General features: G+C 35.3%; 1 protein-coding gene across 1 annotated transcript in view; it reads right to left on the minus strand.

The window, feature by feature from the left end:
- Nucleotides 1-16,373, minus strand: part of LOC103608341 (unconventional myosin-XVI-like) — a gene marked incomplete at its 3' end in the record, with an annotated part of 83,272 nt that extends 66,899 nt beyond the window's left edge. Inside the window, exons 1-3 of the mRNA XM_008592789.1 lie at nucleotides 16,275-16,373; nucleotides 12,853-12,928; nucleotides 9,926-10,079 (exon numbers count right to left, since the gene is read on the minus strand). Coding sequence (XP_008591011.1) covers nucleotides 9,926-10,079; nucleotides 12,853-12,928; nucleotides 16,275-16,373 — 329 coding nt within the window. The remainder of the gene's footprint in view (nucleotides 1-9,925; nucleotides 10,080-12,852; nucleotides 12,929-16,274) is intronic.
- Nucleotides 16,374-16,735: the final 362 nt, after the last annotated feature.

Here is a 16,735-nt window from a genome sequence, read left to right on the forward strand (position 1 = left end):
TGAAGTCTCTGTCCAGAAGCACCACACCACCTGGATGCATCAGCAACACTCAGAGAGCCAGTGTAGACACTCAAAGGCCAAAGGGTCAGAATGATGACTTGGGATACGGGAAACAGTGGCCCGACATTGTTCAATTTTGACTTGCGTTTCCACCTGAAAAGAGCTCAACAGCAGACTGTATTGCAAAGTAACCTTTATACTCATTATTTCTGTAGAAGAAACACTTCTTCCTGATTACAGACTGTCTTCTCAAGTTATCATACTAAACACTCATCCTAAATTGGCTGGAAGAAAATAGGCCATTGAACTGACAACATCCACACCAAAAATTGACTGGCCATAGCAGTGAAACTCAGATCGTCAATCTTCTCTTTAAATCTAAATTAGAAGTTTTAGAATTGCAAGTAAAAATGACCTCACTGAAGCAATATAAGATTGAAGACATGTATGTGTCGTCAAGTTACTGAAGCTCTGAGCCTCAGACAGGTGTGTATTAAATGGGCATGGTAAGTAAAAGGGTGTCCTTCCAGGTGCTGTTTTGAGTGTCAAATAAAATTATCCTTGCAAACCACTTTGCACAAGTCCCCATACCTGGTAACTGCAAAACAAATATCAGTTGTTATTGCTATTACTACTACTAAGGGAAAACCCACATTTTTTTCAGTGAACTACTCCACTTAGGGATTATGCAGAATTTCTGTGGATTCTGTCTCAAGGGCTTCATGAAATAGCATATGAGGAACAGGAGTTGGCACATATCAAAACTTCTCAGCAATTAAAAACCTTGGCAGAGCTTTTCCGTGTTCAGACACCAAAGGGTATATTAAGCAGCAGCTGTTTCATTAGCATCAGTAACAGTAAACGAGGCACTTGGTTACATCTAAGGACGAAAAAGACAACCCAGGGTGGAGATACCCAGGCAGAAAGAGGGAGAAAGGAGCAGAAAACAGCAGTCAAGTATGGAAATAGTTGTTGCAAGTTTAAAGAAAAAGGACACCTAATGAATTTGGTTTTAGAATGACACAGAATATTACAGTTGGAAGGACCTTTGGAGTTAAATCAAACCTGCATACTTTTACACATGAACTTGAAAGCCAAACAACACATAGAAACCTTAAGAATATTAATTGGCTAAAAGACATCTTAGAAAACATGGATACGAGATAATCCTATAACAGAGGCATTTACAATTCATTAAATGATCAAAGATGGGTACTTGCTGCTGACGGTGGAAGTGACGTCTTTATCCTTACTAAATCCTAATTTACTGGACAAAATGATCACAGAACAATCAATAAGTTGAGAGTGGAACAGAAATTTTACTTGTATGCTGAGATAATAAAAAGAATAAACCATTCAATTATTTCTTACAATATTAGCAAACTATAGTCTGGGAAAATGTAAAATTAATAAATCCACTTTATAATGCAAAGGGATAGTAAGTTGGGGTTAAAACTGATGAGGAAACATGGGCAACCATAGTTCAAATGAGATTAATGAGGGCTAGATATAAAAGGCAGGGAAAGAAAGAATTTTTGAATAAAGCTAGAAGAATATAAAGGTGAGGGAGGGCAACTCCCTTTAGCATCTTCCTAACCATCACCCCAACCCCTTCATAAATTTGTCACCCATGACCCTTCCAATGAGGAAGAGAGACACCTGTCTCTCACCCACCCCAGGACTTGCATTCCGAGGGATCCCACCTTCACGTGCCTTTACCAGCCCCATTAGAGTCAAACAAAAGCTGTATGTCCACCCTTCTCCCTTCTCATCTCATCGCTTCTAGTTTTGTAATAACAAGGTACAATCAATCAAGAAACATATTCCCCTCAAGTAACAGCTCCCCACCTTATGGCTCTAGGAAGTTTGTATGAGATCAGATTCTGCATCGCACCTGTCTTCTTCCATGGTGTAGTCCCCAGCCAGGGTGCCTATTTCAGTTGAGTCTTTTCTTTGTTAATTTTTTCATGAACCATTTTCTTGCCTCTGAACTCATTTTCATGGTGGTGGAGTTCCAGTTCCAAGATGCCAATGGATAGAGTGTCAAAGAGCACATTTAATTCAATATGGAGAGACTCTGCCTTGACTAGAGATGGCACCTCAAACTTTAAGTGCATGTATATAAATCACAAAGCAGATTCTAATCTGGGGCTAGGAGGGGCCTGAGATTCTGCATTTCTTGCAAGCTTCCAGGTAATGAAAATACTGCTGGTTCATGGACCGCACTTTAAAGAGAAAGAATTTGAATTTTCTGTGAAAGGAATAGACTCATTAAGATGCCTGTAAACTCCTGTTTCTAAGGATCCGGCAAATCTGTTATAAGCTCCTTCCTTGTAGGAGAAGGTCATATGGAATGGCTTTTTAAATTGTTTCTAAATTTATGCCTCTTGTAACAATGACTATGCACTGTTCTTTCTTGTGAAAAATAATGAAATTAAAGAGCGGTTAGATGCAGTGGAATGTCTGCAGAATGGGAGGAAGACACTCCTATTTCAATCTCTACTTGCTGTTTTCTCTTCTTTCTTGATTTCAAAAAAAAAAAAAAAAAAAAATCCCCTGCACCTTCTTAAAGCTGAGACACTTCTATAAGCAGCTAGAAGACGAGGCCATTTATTTTCAATTCAGGTTATCAAACCTTTTAAGAATGCACTTGGTTTAAACGGGTAAAACTTGGATTTTCACAGGACAATAGCAGTTCTCTTTAACAAACGAAACAGGGAGAAAGCAAGAGTCTGCAGCAAATTAAAGCAATGCTGAAGAAAGGAGACAGACAGAAGACCCACACCCTCCAAAATGCCAGGTCTAAACCACAGACTGTTAAACAACTGGGTTTTGAAGAAATGCTGCTTTTTGAGTGATGTGTGGGAGATACAGAGAAATACATTTATATCATGTCATTTCTCTGATTTACTTCATCTAGAAAATTTCCCATCGTATTTCATTAAATTTGTCCAAATCAATTTCCATCATAATATTAAATACATGAATAAAATCAACAAGCACTACTTTTTTTTTTCTTAACAATAGACCCATTCACAAGCTTTAGAGAAAGTTTTGCGCTTTATAATGATTGTGAGTTTATTTACATAGGAGTCTTCAAGTGTCCATGTTTTTCCTTCTCATAGAAAAACAAGTCCTGAAAGGGTAGGAGATAGAGATTAAACCTTTCTGCATTAAAACATAAACTATTTCTAGTTATTTCTTCATGTATTTTGTCTTCTGGTTCATATTCACTTTTATACTCCAATAACAATGAAAATAATCAGATAAAATGCATTACAGTTATGTATTATAAAAGACATTTTTTAAACGTGCCGACACCAAGGGTTGCGATCCCGTTGCCGGTCCCCGGTATGGGCGCGACACCGAGGGTTGTGATTCCGTTACCGGTCAGTAAAAAAGACAAAAGGAAAAAAAATAAAAATAAAAATAAAATAATAAATGTGCTTAATTTAATCCTTAAACTAGCCAAATCTACTAGTCATTTTTTTCAGAGTTAAATAATCTTAAAATTATTATTATTTTAAAATTTAATTTATAATTCTACCTGTGAAGAAAAATAATAGTAAACTAAAAAGAAAACAGGTCAAATTTCAATATACTTATTCAAAGTATCAAAGCTTTGCTCTGAAAGGCAAAAGTAGAAAAATGTAATTAAACTATGTACTTGTGCAGAACAAATAGGTTATTGATTAATCTGTTTATAATCTGTTGTTCTATCAATAATGAAAAAAGTGAAAAAATTTCACTAGGTATATTGGTTCTTTTGATTTGTTTTATTTTTTAAAACAAAACAAAACTATAGGCACATATGTTAATATTTATCCAAAATTACTTACAATGAAATAATTTGTTTTTAACTCCAACTTTAATTTTGTTTACTTTTAAACAAATCTTTACTTGGAAAGCCCATAACATAATCCTAAACGTAAAGTGGGACATACTGGCTATGTTTTACTTCCCAAATTGGGAATCCAAAATCCAAACGTGAGAAGTAAAATTATTTCATAGCACATATTTGAATTAGTCCTCTTTTTCCAGTGATATCAGTAATAAAATAATGTAAACAGTAAGGCCAAATATTCTAGTCATTAATTTCAGATGACCTGCAATATATGTTATTAATTAACCATCTCCCAACTTGATGCCAACTTTTGTTTTTATGGCTTTCTTCTTTTTCTCCCAGAAAAACATGACATCATTTTTGTTCCACCTGTAGGAGAGAGAGAATGTGGTGAAGTGGTCAAGGATCTGGGACAAGGAAGCAAACCTTGATCTATCATCCACAGTCTTGGGAAAATAAGACAACTTTGACTGGTCTTTGAGGATGAAATAATATAATCCATGAAAGTTTAGTATAGTTTCTGACATAGAAGTCAAGCTCCTTTACAACACAGTTAAAAATTCAAATCCAATAATGAATATATTTTAGTATTAAGTACAGTTCAATGCACATATGCACTATTTTAGCCTCTGAATTATCTAGAATAGCTTTAAGAGTATTTTTGAATGCCTGTGAGGGCACAGGCTCTGAAATAAGATTTTCCCCACTGAGCTCACTTACCCCAGTGGCCTTTTGATGCCTTCCTGGCAGCATCCCTTCTACTTCCTGGGAAGGGAAACTGAGTCATGATGACTCTGTGTCTCCCTCTTCCCCTAGGGAGTGGAGAACTTCTCTGATGCACGAGTCTGGGCAGAGTCTTTGTAGCTGCTCTGCTATTTCTCAGGACGAGCCTGCTGCAGAGAGCTCAAGATGCTTCTTCCTCCCTGTTGGGAGCCTTGTGTGGGGAGCTTCTCATTTAGGTGACCTGATCTGGTTTATAGGTGCACTGGACAGAGTGTGTAAATCTGCTGAGTAATGTGTTATATTTACAGAACATGCCAGCTGCCACATTCAGATATGTCTCCCAGTGTATCCGCTGTAAGTAATCAGATGTTTTTTGGCCTCCATCTTTACTGTTTGATTGTTTCTCAGATTGTCCAGAAACTGGATGGTCCTATTTATTCAGGGAAACCTCAAATATTCCAATATTAGATATAATCTCCATCGCCAGGCAAGAAACAGGTTAAGAGAAATGAAAACTTCCTCAAGTTCCCATTGTTTTAATTTAATACATTTCGTTTTCAACCTAAAATATTTTCCTTTCTTGATGTATTTATTTCTCTTACTGAGATACAATTCATATAGCATAAAATTTATATTTCTAATGTGTATAGTTCAGTAGGGTCTTTTTAGCCTATTCACAAATTTCTGAAATCATCACAACTATCAACTGCCAGAACACTTCCATCACTCCCTGAAAAACCCATATCCATTAAGAGTCACTCCTCATACCAGTCTCTCCCCAGTCCTGGAAACCATTAATCAGAGATCCGTCTCTATGGACTTGCTTATTGTGGACATTTCATATTAATGGAATCATAAAATATGTGGCCTTCTATGTCTGACTTCTTTCATCCAATATAATGCTTTCAAGGTTCATTCATGTTCTAGTATGTATCAGTGTTTCATTCCTTTTTATGGCGGAATAATGTTCCATTGTGTGGATATACCACATAATTTTATTTATCTGTTTTTGTTCATGGACTTTGGAGTTGTTTCCTTTTTTCTTCTGCTGTTATTATTAATGCTGCTATGAAAATTTTTGCACAGGTTTTTGTGTGAACATATGTTTTTAATTATCATGGGGATAAACAATATATCTAGGAGAGCAATTTATGGGTCATATGGGAAATCTGTGTTTAATTTTCTGAGAACTGCCAAACTGTTTTTCACAGATGCTTCACCATTCTATAGTTCCACTACCAATGCATGAGAGTTCCAGATCCTCCACATTCTCAACAACACACCAACACTTATTTTACCCTTTTTTTTTTTTTTTTTATGGCCATGAAGTGGTATCTCATAGTGCTTTTGATTTGAATTTCCCCTGATGAAAGATAAGGACAGTATCCTTCCATCTGCTCATGGGCTATTAGTGTGTCTTCCACAGGGAAATGTCTATTCTAATGGATTGCCAATTTTTAAGTGATTTATTTGTCTTTTTATTGTTGAGTCCAAGGAGTTCCTTTTATATTCTGTTAGATGTATTGTTGAAGACATTTTTTTGCTATACCATAGTTGTCTTTTCACTTTCTTGGTGTTGTCCTTAAAACCACTTTACTTTTGATAATATCTGACTTACCTAATGTTGCCTTTGTTGCCTGTCCTCTTCGTGTCATATCTCAGAAACCACTGCCTACTCTAAAATCACAAAAATCTATACCTTTAAAAAGAGACTATAGATTGAGCTCTTACATTAGACAAATGATCGATTTTGAGTTAATTTTTACATATGGTGTAAGAATACAATGCATTCTTCTGCATGTGGATATCCAGTTGTCTCAGTATTATTTGTTGAAAAGACTATTCTTTCCCATTGAATTATCCTGGCACCCTTGTCAAAAATGAATTAACCATTAACGTAAGGGTTTGTTTCTGGATTCTCAAGTTTATTTCAGTAATTTATTTCTATGCTTATGCCAGTACCAGAATGTAGTAATTACTAAATTTTAAGTAAATTTTGAAATAGAGTCATGTGAGTTCTCCAACTTTGTTCTTTTTGACATGATTACTCTGGGTGTTATAGGTCTTTGAATTTTCATATGATTTTTAGCATCAGCTAATCAATTTCTGCAAAAATGTCAGCTGGTATTTTGATAGGGATTGTGTTCTATCTGTCAATCAATATGTGGGATAGGCCATCTTAGCAATATTAGGTCGTCCAATCCATGAACATGAGATATCTTTCCACATATTTAAGGTCTTTAAATTTTTTTAATGATATTTTGTAGTTTTCAGTGCACCAGTCTCTCACCTTTTTTGTTAAATTTAATTGTAAATATTTTAGAGTTTTTTTATTGTAAATTGCATTGCTTTTTCATTTCAATTTGAATTATGATTGCTTTGTATAGAAATACAATATTTTTGTATTGATCATGTATTCTGCCATCTTTCTATACTATATTCTTAGTTCTACAAGTTTTTGTAGATTTCTTAGGATTTTCCATATATAGAAGATCATGTCACCTGCAGATAGAGAGTTTTGCTTTTTCCTTTCCAATTTGAATGCTTTTTATGTATTTTTCCTCATCTGATTGCTCTAGCTAGAACCACCAGTACATGTTGAGTATAAACTGGTGACAGCAGACATTAGTATCTTTTTCCTCAGTTTATGAGGAAAGCACTCAGTTTCTGATCATTGACCATAATATTGGCTGTGTTTTTTCCTCTTTTCATACACTTGCCTTTATCAGGTTGAGGAAGTTTCCTGTTATTCCTAGTGTGTGTGTGTGTGTTTTCTTTAGTCAAATGCTATTTCTGCATATACTGAGATGATCATGTGATTTTGTTCCTTATTCTGTTATCTTGGTATATCATATTGTCTGATTTTGATGTCTTCAACCAATCTTGCTTTCCTTGTATAAATATTGGTACATCATATAGGGTAATCCTTTTTATATGTGGCTGTCCTTGGTTTGCTACTATTTTATCAAGGTGATTTATACCTATATTCCCAAGGGTATTATAGTTTTATTTTTTTCTGATGTTTTTATCTGATTTTTGTATTGGGGTACTACTGTCCTGATAGAATGAGTAAAAAACAGTTTCCCTTCTTTTATTATTATTATTTTTTTTTATTTTATTTTTTTAATTTTTGCCAGAGTCTGTGATAGATTTGTCTTAATTCTTTAAAAGTTTGGAAGAATTCAGCCTTGAAGCCATCTGGGCCTTGGTGTTTCATTGTGAGAAGTTTTTTGATTACTAATTCAATCTTTTCCCTTGTTATGGGTATATTTTAAAGTTCTCTTTTTTCCTGAGTCAGTTTCATTTGTTTGTGTCTTTCTAGGAATTTGTCAGCTTCACCTAGATTGTCTAATATTTTGGCAATTGTTCATAGTGTTCCCTTTTAACTACTTTTTGTTTCTCTAAATACAGGAGTAATAACCCTCCTTCATTTCTGCTTTTAGTAAAAGAACGTTCTACGTGCACTTGAGAAGAATATGTCTTCCACTCTTGTTGGATGAAGTGCTCTAAATATGTCTGTTAGATCTAGTTGGTTTATAATGCTATTTAAGTCTTCTAACTCCTGTTGATCAATTGCCTAGCTGTTCTATTCATTTTTGCAAGTTGGGCTTCAAAGTCTCTAACTGTTTAAACTAAAGTAATAGCCATAAGGAAAAGTTCTTTCCAGTAACCACAGCAGTACCTCTAAAGAAATATGCAGAGGTCCATGATTCACTATATAGAAATGCACAGAGAATTGTTTCAGAGGGGTTATATTAGAACATCAGATTTTTATATATTTTTGCTTATTTTCACCATTAGTTCTATGTTTTTAAACAGACATTTATATCATACTGATAACCCTTTGCAAAGTTTTCCGTGTTCCCCTTACTCTTTTTAATGCATATTTAAGCAGGAGAGTTCTGGTGGTAACATGCTATCAGATGTTCAATCTCTTTCAATAATTATATAGTTACTATCGATTTTTTATAATACTATTACTCTGTATATGCAACATGTTTACTGGATTGCTGTTAACGAAGGCCTTTAAAATAACCTAAAAGTCTTTAAAAGTAGGTCCCTAAAACTATGTGAAATATTTTTTAAATTTATTTTGATACTTTATTTATTTAGCTACTTCAAAAAGTTTGTGGAAAGATTTGTATTGTCTTCTAATTCCATTTTTTTATGAACTTTTTGAAGTAACTTTATACTCATGGCCCACCTCTACCTGACTATGTTTATCTATTTTTTATATATCCCTGGTACCAAGATCAGTATAATCTGAATATGTATTTTTAAATAAACGAATAATATGTAGATCTAAGTTATGTGCACAACACACGTACATATATGTCTATAATATGTGTGCAAATACATGCTAACGAAGAGAAACTCTGGAAGCATGATCATAGTTTTATAAGTTAAATGAACACTTCCTCCTCAGTAAACTTAACATTAATTAGAATTTGAGTTATCATTAGTCATTTTTTTTTTTTGTCCTTTTTGTAACCGGCTGCACCACGCTCAGCCAGTGAGCACACCGGTCATCCCTATATAGGATCCGAACCCACGGCGGGAGCGCTGCTGCGTTCCCAGCACAGCGCTCTCCCGAGTGCGCCGCGGGCTCGGCCCATCATTAGTCATTTTTTTTTTTTGTCCTTTTTGTAACCGGCTGCACCACGCTCAGCCAGTGAGCACACCGGTCATCCCTATATAGGATCCGAACCCACGGCGGGAGCGCTGCTGCGTTCCCAGCACAGCGCTCTCCCGAGTGCGCCACGGGCTCGGCCCATCATTAGTCATTTTTTAAAAGCTTTTTTCATTGTTCATTCTTAACAGTCACTCTTTGTATCACTTTTTCAGACCATGAAAACGATGGCAATGTTTCCCTCATGCCAACATCTGACATTTTCAAGCAACAAAAACATTATTCTTTAGGAGACATTGCACACAATAATACATCATTAGTTTTATACTTAGGAAACGAAAAAGTGCATACTCATATTTACTACTTTAGGAAAGTTATCCATTGTGACAGTCACTGAAAACATCACAATTATCTTAGCTAAAATCTAGGAATGTGTTTAAAATACTTTCTTTGGTCTCATGGCACCAGAAATTGATCTAATAACTGAAATAGTATTTTTTAAAATCTATTATACTATATTCATAATACTAAATTCATAATATAAAATTCATAAAACTATACTAAAGTCATCACTATCAATAAATATTTTTCCGTAAATATATTGATAAACAGTTTCCTTTCTTCTACTACCTTTAGTTGGGAGACAGACTTAATATTGGCTGTAAAATGACTAATGTTTCCGTGAGCAAGGTCCGGCTACCTTATCGTTCTGGAGTGAAGACACTTACAGCTTACTAGAGAGTGCTGGAAGGTCATGAACGATCTCTTCGTATGGCTCCTCTTGGGCTAAGGTAGGAACAGATAAAGGCTCTTTCGTTTCCTCTTCCCAGGCAATTTCAGCTTTCAGCAGCATTTCCTGAATAAACTCAGATGCAGCAATATCTACAACAAACAATACAGAAATCTGAATAATTCCGATATGCTTAAAATCCTGGAATTTACCAATGCATGAAACAAAACAAAAAATCATTAAATGTGTATACCAGGGATAAAATTGTAACACTGCCATTTAAAAAGACTGTTTTGCCATTTTAGACGTAAAGTCAGTGACATATTTAACTATGATTGAAATGAAAAATAAAAATAAAAATAATAATCACTTGGTGGTGATGTATACAATAGAAAATCATTAAGAGGCTGAACCTGAAAAAACTTCATGTCATTTTATTCTGAGTAAAACCCTTCCTGCATCTTGGTGAATATAAATCTAAATGATGAAAATAGCTATACCTTCCCAACTACAGGCTTATTACATTCTACTACATGGGTAGATGTACAAATAAGTACTCAGTCGTGTTATGAAAACAATGGTTCTGGCCTCTCTCCATGGTCTTTTTTTTTTAATTGAAAATATAGGTGAATATATTTCCTTACAAATTACACATAAACAGTGTCATTTGAATATATTTTGGCAGCAGTAGAGATATACATCAATCACGTTTACTCTTAACGATGATTGAAACTGAAACATGATAGATCCTGAAGGAAAATTCACATCAATATCAATTAAGAACCTAAAGTAGGCAGCAGCTCCCTGTCAATCACCAGGACCACATGGCCACCTATGTCTATAAATTGAGTTATGTGGCTTTATGGACTGGTCAAATTTATTTGGCTGCTACAAGAAGATACTTAACCCAGGATTTTATCACTCTTTGCCTCAGATTAAATAATATACATGCAAAAAGAGAGTGCAGCTTTTTCATTTGGAAGATTACGTTTCTGTCCCACCTAACAGCTTCACCTCAAACTGCTTTTCCTCCCAGGTCAATTTTTATGTGGTAATCCAAATTCGAGAAACATGACATAGTAGGAATATCATACAGTACTGGTGGTGCCTTGCATCTGCTCAGTGATAACACGGTGTCTAGGTCACCGCTGTCTGCACTAGTCTTTTGTCTGTTTCATTCTTCTTGCTGACCGATTAGAAGTTGGTATAGCTGGCATTTTGCTGAAACCTCTCAGTGCATCACAGCTCTTTGCTTCTTGTGAGTGAGAAGTATTTTTATTTAATTAACACATATTTATTATTGAGAGTCTATTATGGGCCCACTGCTGTGTACATGGTAGACTTTGTATGATCGATGTGGAAAAACTTGTCTGGCAGAGTCAAGTGCACTGTGTTGAAGTGACCAGGGCTGAGTCTAGGGCAGTCCACTCACTTCCTGGGACCCTAAGGTTGTCATTGCTATTGTCTCCGATGTCTGCTTGGGGCACTGACACTAGCCCTAACAGGTGAAAGTATGACAGGTGGGAGTCCATGTCGTCAAGGGTCAGTCATATCTTCCCTGTCCACGAAAGAAGCCAGGAACGTGAACTTGAAAAATGTGATCTCCTGTTAAACTGGAGTGAACAGAAGATGCGACTTTATCGACAATAATACAGGTTTTTATAATGATAGAAACAAACTACAAATTTATATTTTCTCTTTTATTATTTGCAATTATGCATATTTTTATAGATAATATTCAGCCTACTAGACTATCATTAATATTAGCCTGCTTCTTAATTTTGAGACTGTTAAGCTATCTTATAATTCTGGTTTTTATTTTTTTTATTTTTATTTTTTTAAAAGATGACCGGTAAGGGGATGTCAACCCTTGGCTTGGTGTTGTCAGCACCACGCTCAGCCAGTGAGCAAACCGGCCATCCCTATATAGGATCCGAACCCGTGGCCTTGGTGTTATCAGCACCGCACTCTACCGAGTGAGCCACGGGCCGGCCCTATAATTCTGGTTTTTAAATCTTCAGTTTATTTTAGTGGAGAAGATGAAGTAATAATCATTAAATGATGATACTTAATTCTAGTATTATGATACTTAATTCCAATAAAATAATAAATAGAGCAAATCTCTCATCCTGTCCTCAATTGGAGGTTTATCCTGTCATCATACTCCTAGAGGCACAGCAAATAAGAAATCTCAAGTATAAAGTGCTTTTAGGTTAATATAGGTATAGGAACAAGAAAAATAGATTCATTAAGTTGTTCAGATCAACTACCACCTTTGAAATTTTTATATTTTTGTGTTATTTATGCTATACTTTTGTCTTTGTTATGTAGAATTATTTTATTTTTACTATGGCAAAAATAGCTGAGTACTGACTTTGTTCTTAGATTTTAAAAGTTATAAAATCCGTGTTGCATTCATTTGTTAAATAAGTATATGAACACATAAAAGAGTAGTGATAAAAATAATTCAAGAAATCTTCAAAAAGTTATCTATTAAGAATATTTAACATTAAGTAAAAATTTTGAATGAGCACGAAGATGTTAGTCTCTATATATTTCTGGCAGTCTAAATATCTGTGCAGAAAAAACCCACTATTATTGTTTGAACATACCCTAATGAATAAACATATATTTGGTATGATGAGAAAATAGTTAAATAACTGTAAAAATACAGTTTAAAGCAGGTGACATTGAATGAATCACCACTGGAGGACTGAAGCATGAAAGATGAAATGCTTCAGAGTACAACAGAACGGAGCTGTGCATATGAGTTTCTGAATCATGCGTGAACTGGGCTGGTTTTTACACAGCTTTACAGCAGACTCCAACTGTCATGTCTTAGCTGTACTAATGGTGGATGAACAGCTTTAATATGAAAAGAAGAAACAATAACTGCTCAATGGTCCCAGGATGCTCATAACCTACCTGATGGCTTCTCTTCATTACAGTTCACAAGGTGTGGGTTTGCCTGATGCATCAAAAGAAGTTTCACCAGGTTTATCTGAAACATTAAAGATAATCGAAACAGGAAATGCTATGCCAGATCCTGAGGATTCATCAGTAAATAACACACGGTTGCTACCCTCAAGGTGCACTTAACAGTTTTGGGGAAAGAAAAAGTATTAGCATTCTCTCCAAATATTTCATGCTATCCCTATTCTCAGATTCTTTTTTGAAAATGCCACATATTCAAACTATTACAGCAATTCGTGCATTCAGAACAAAAATTATTTATCAAATGAGGGTTTAATTGGTAAGGATTTCAAAAGGACACTTCATACCTTACAAATTTATTTTACGGCATTTTGTACGAGGGTGCTTCAAAAAGTTCACGGAAATATTCATATTGTCTTGCAATTTCTGTTTTTCTATGAACTCTTTGAAGTGCCCTCATATGTTATAGTATGCTTTGTTTTGACAGCACCATGGAAATTATGAACATAAGTCATAGTGGACAACTAGGAAACCTTAATCTCAAGTAATATGAATGAAACAGCTTGATGAGAGAATAATATATATACAATTTTTATACTATATATCATACATACACAGATCATATATATATATATAATGTATACATAACATTGAAAAAGCAGTAATGAAATCAGTTTCAGTGCACCCGACTTTTAAAAATATGCCATCAACATCATATTTCTATGTTTCTCTCCCAAACTGTCCCTGTCCCTATTTTCCAGAGTTGACCACTATTATGATTTTTGGGCTAACCATTAATATCTTTCTTTATATGATTGGTAAATACCTATGGAAGCATCCCTAAGCAAAATACTGCTTAATCTATTTGTGACATTTATATAAATGAAATTCTAGTGTCCATATTCTTCCATGCCTTGCTTTTTTATGTCTTACCATTGCATTTTAGAGTCATTCAAGTTGATGGGTTTAAAGAAAGTTCATTCATGTTATTTGCTGCATAGAATTTCATCATGCAAATGGATCACAATTTATCCACCTTCTTCTCAGTGGACATTCAAGCCATTTGCAGTCATTTATTTACTTTACAAAGAATGTTCCTATGAATATTCTTGTTTATATCTCAGTGCACACACACACAAGAGTTTCTTTAGAATATATGTACTTAGAAATGAAAAGTGCTGGGATATAGGGACATCATTAAAGTGATTAGATGACTTCATTTTTTTTTTTTCAAAGTGTTGCTCAAATTTACACTCTCACTCCTAACAAGAGTTCTTGTTGCTCCACATTCTATTTGATAATTTTATTATCAGACATTTACATGTTGCTTGATTCTGTGTGTAAAAGAATAGATCGTGGTGGTTTGACGATGCACTGCTTTGAAAATGAAGGTTTATAGTAGCTGCAGGACTCTTCTGGCTTTCTTTTTGGTATTGAGTCACTTTTTAAAGCTATGATTTTCTAGGCATTTGCCATCTTTGTTTATGTTTTCTAATTTATTGGCATAACGTTGTTGGTAATTGCTATGGTTTGAATGTTTGTGCCCCCACCAAAATTCATGTTGAAACTTAATCCCCAATGTAACAGTATTAAGAGGTGGGGCTCTGCCCTCATGAATGGAATTAGCAACTTTATAAAAGGGCTGGAGGGGACTAGCTGGTCCCTTTTTGACCCTGTTGCCCTTCCACCCCTTCCGCCATGTGAGGACACAGCACTGATCTTCTCTGGAGTGAGCAGCATTCCAGGGTCCATGTTGGAAGCACAGACCAGGCTCTCACCAAACACCAAAGCTATTGGCACCTTCATCTTGGACTTTCCAGCCTCCAAAACTGTGAGAGATAAATTTCTGTTCTTTTTAAATCTAGTCTCAGGCATTTGGTTATAGCAGCGCAAATGGATTATGACAGCTATATCCTCTTACTGTGTTTTATTTTTCCTCTTGCACTTTAATAGCTGTGCTATTTCTGTAGTTACGTTTTCTTTTTCACGCATAGTATCAGTCATTTCTACATTCTCTCTCTCTCTCTAGAGACAAATACCTTCAGAACTTGGTTCATCTCATTAATCCTGACAAGAACCAATTTTGGGTATTGATCCTTTCCATTGTATCTTTGCTTTATGGTTCAGTAATTTTTGCTCTTATTTCTCTTATATCTTTATTTGTGCATTCTGTGGGTTTATTTTATTAATAACTTCATAAGTTGACCATTTATACTTATTAATTTTAATACTCTTCTTTTATAACATAAATATTTATTATTTGCATTAAAATCTTAAACGTTGCGAAATTCCATTAAACACCACTTTTTATACGTCTGACATAGAGATATAGACAATGTATTGCTTTTGTTATGTTCTGTCCTAAATATCTTTAAATTGTTATTATAATTTCTTCTTTAATTCATAGGACAGTAGGTCTGAAATAATGTGTGTTTCTGTACTACAAAATAGCTTATTCTCAATTGATACATGTTGGTATATAGCATTTTTTCCTAGGCAAGGGGAACCAAAATAATGGAAATCAAACCAGAAAATTAAAAGTTCTCAATTCGGCTGTTGTGGTGAAACCTGGAACCCTCTAAGCTGTATTTAAAAAAATACACACACACACACACACACACACATATACACACACACACACATATATATATGTATGTATGCATTATATATATATGTATATATAAATTGAAGTTAATGCAATAAAATGCACAGTTGAAACAGTTTAGACACACATGTACACCTGTTTAATCGCCACAACAATTAAGACATAGAACACTTCCATCACCGTCAATAGGTCAGTCCTGCACCACTACGGTCAATCCTCACCTTGAATAAGAAACCACTTGATGATTTATGTCACCCCAGACTAGTGTTGCCTGTTCTTGAGCATCATATAAATAGAATCTGGAAATATACATATTACATATATATTTAAACACACAAACACACACACATTCTTTTGAGCCTGTCTTGGTTGCTCAACTTAATGTTCTTGAGATTCACCCATCTTTTTGCACCTATCAGTACTTCCTTCCTTTTTATCGCCAAGTTGTAGACCATGGTATGACTACAGTACAATGTAGTCATCATTTTCTTAATTGAGAATTGAGCTATTACAGTTTTTGACTTTTTAATAAAGCTTTTATGGACACATTATTTTGGTCAACAGAGGTTTTCATTTCTCTTTTGAAAATTCTAGGAGTGGAATCCTGGGTGATCTGGTAAGTGTATATTTAACTTTATAAGAAACTGCCAGACGAGCTCACTCAGGAGAGTGCCGCACTGGAAGCACCGAGGCGCGGGTTCGGATCCTATATAGGGATGGTGGGTGCGCTCACTGGCTGAGCGTGGTGCAGACCACACCGTGCCGAGGGTTGTGATCCCCTTACCAGTCAAAAAGAAAAAGAACCCACTTGGGGGATGATGTCAAGATTTACTGGGACCAGTCCGCAAGGCTGCGTGCTTCTGTAGCACATCCCGCTGCGCAAACGCAGGTGCTCTTTGGCTTCCATGGGATGTGCACCAGGAAGTTATTTCTAGGTGTTTCTATGAGTGAAGAGAAAAAGCTGCTGAGAGTCAAACTTTTGGACATCCAACAACATCTGAAATATCAAAAACTATCCTTCCAAAAGAAAACTATCAACTCTTTTGGCATTTTTAAAATCTTTCTTTGAAGCTTTAGCCAAATATGAGATAAATGTGAAAGCCCCAAAGAAATCCTGCAGTTTCAGAAGAAAAAAGATTGTTAGCTTTAAGACTGCGTGGGACTACCAAAGGTCCACAGTGGAAAATACAGGGGAGAGAAAAATGGCAATGGGTATGGAGCGCCCGTGTCAGGAAACGGCGCGATCCTGAGAGCTGTGAGCTGTGATAC

This window comes from Galeopterus variegatus, unplaced genomic scaffold (genome assembly GCF_000696425.1).
Source record: "Galeopterus variegatus unplaced genomic scaffold, G_variegatus-3.0.2 Scaffold8328, whole genome shotgun sequence".
Lineage (NCBI taxonomy): Eukaryota > Metazoa > Chordata > Mammalia > Dermoptera > Cynocephalidae > Galeopterus > Galeopterus variegatus.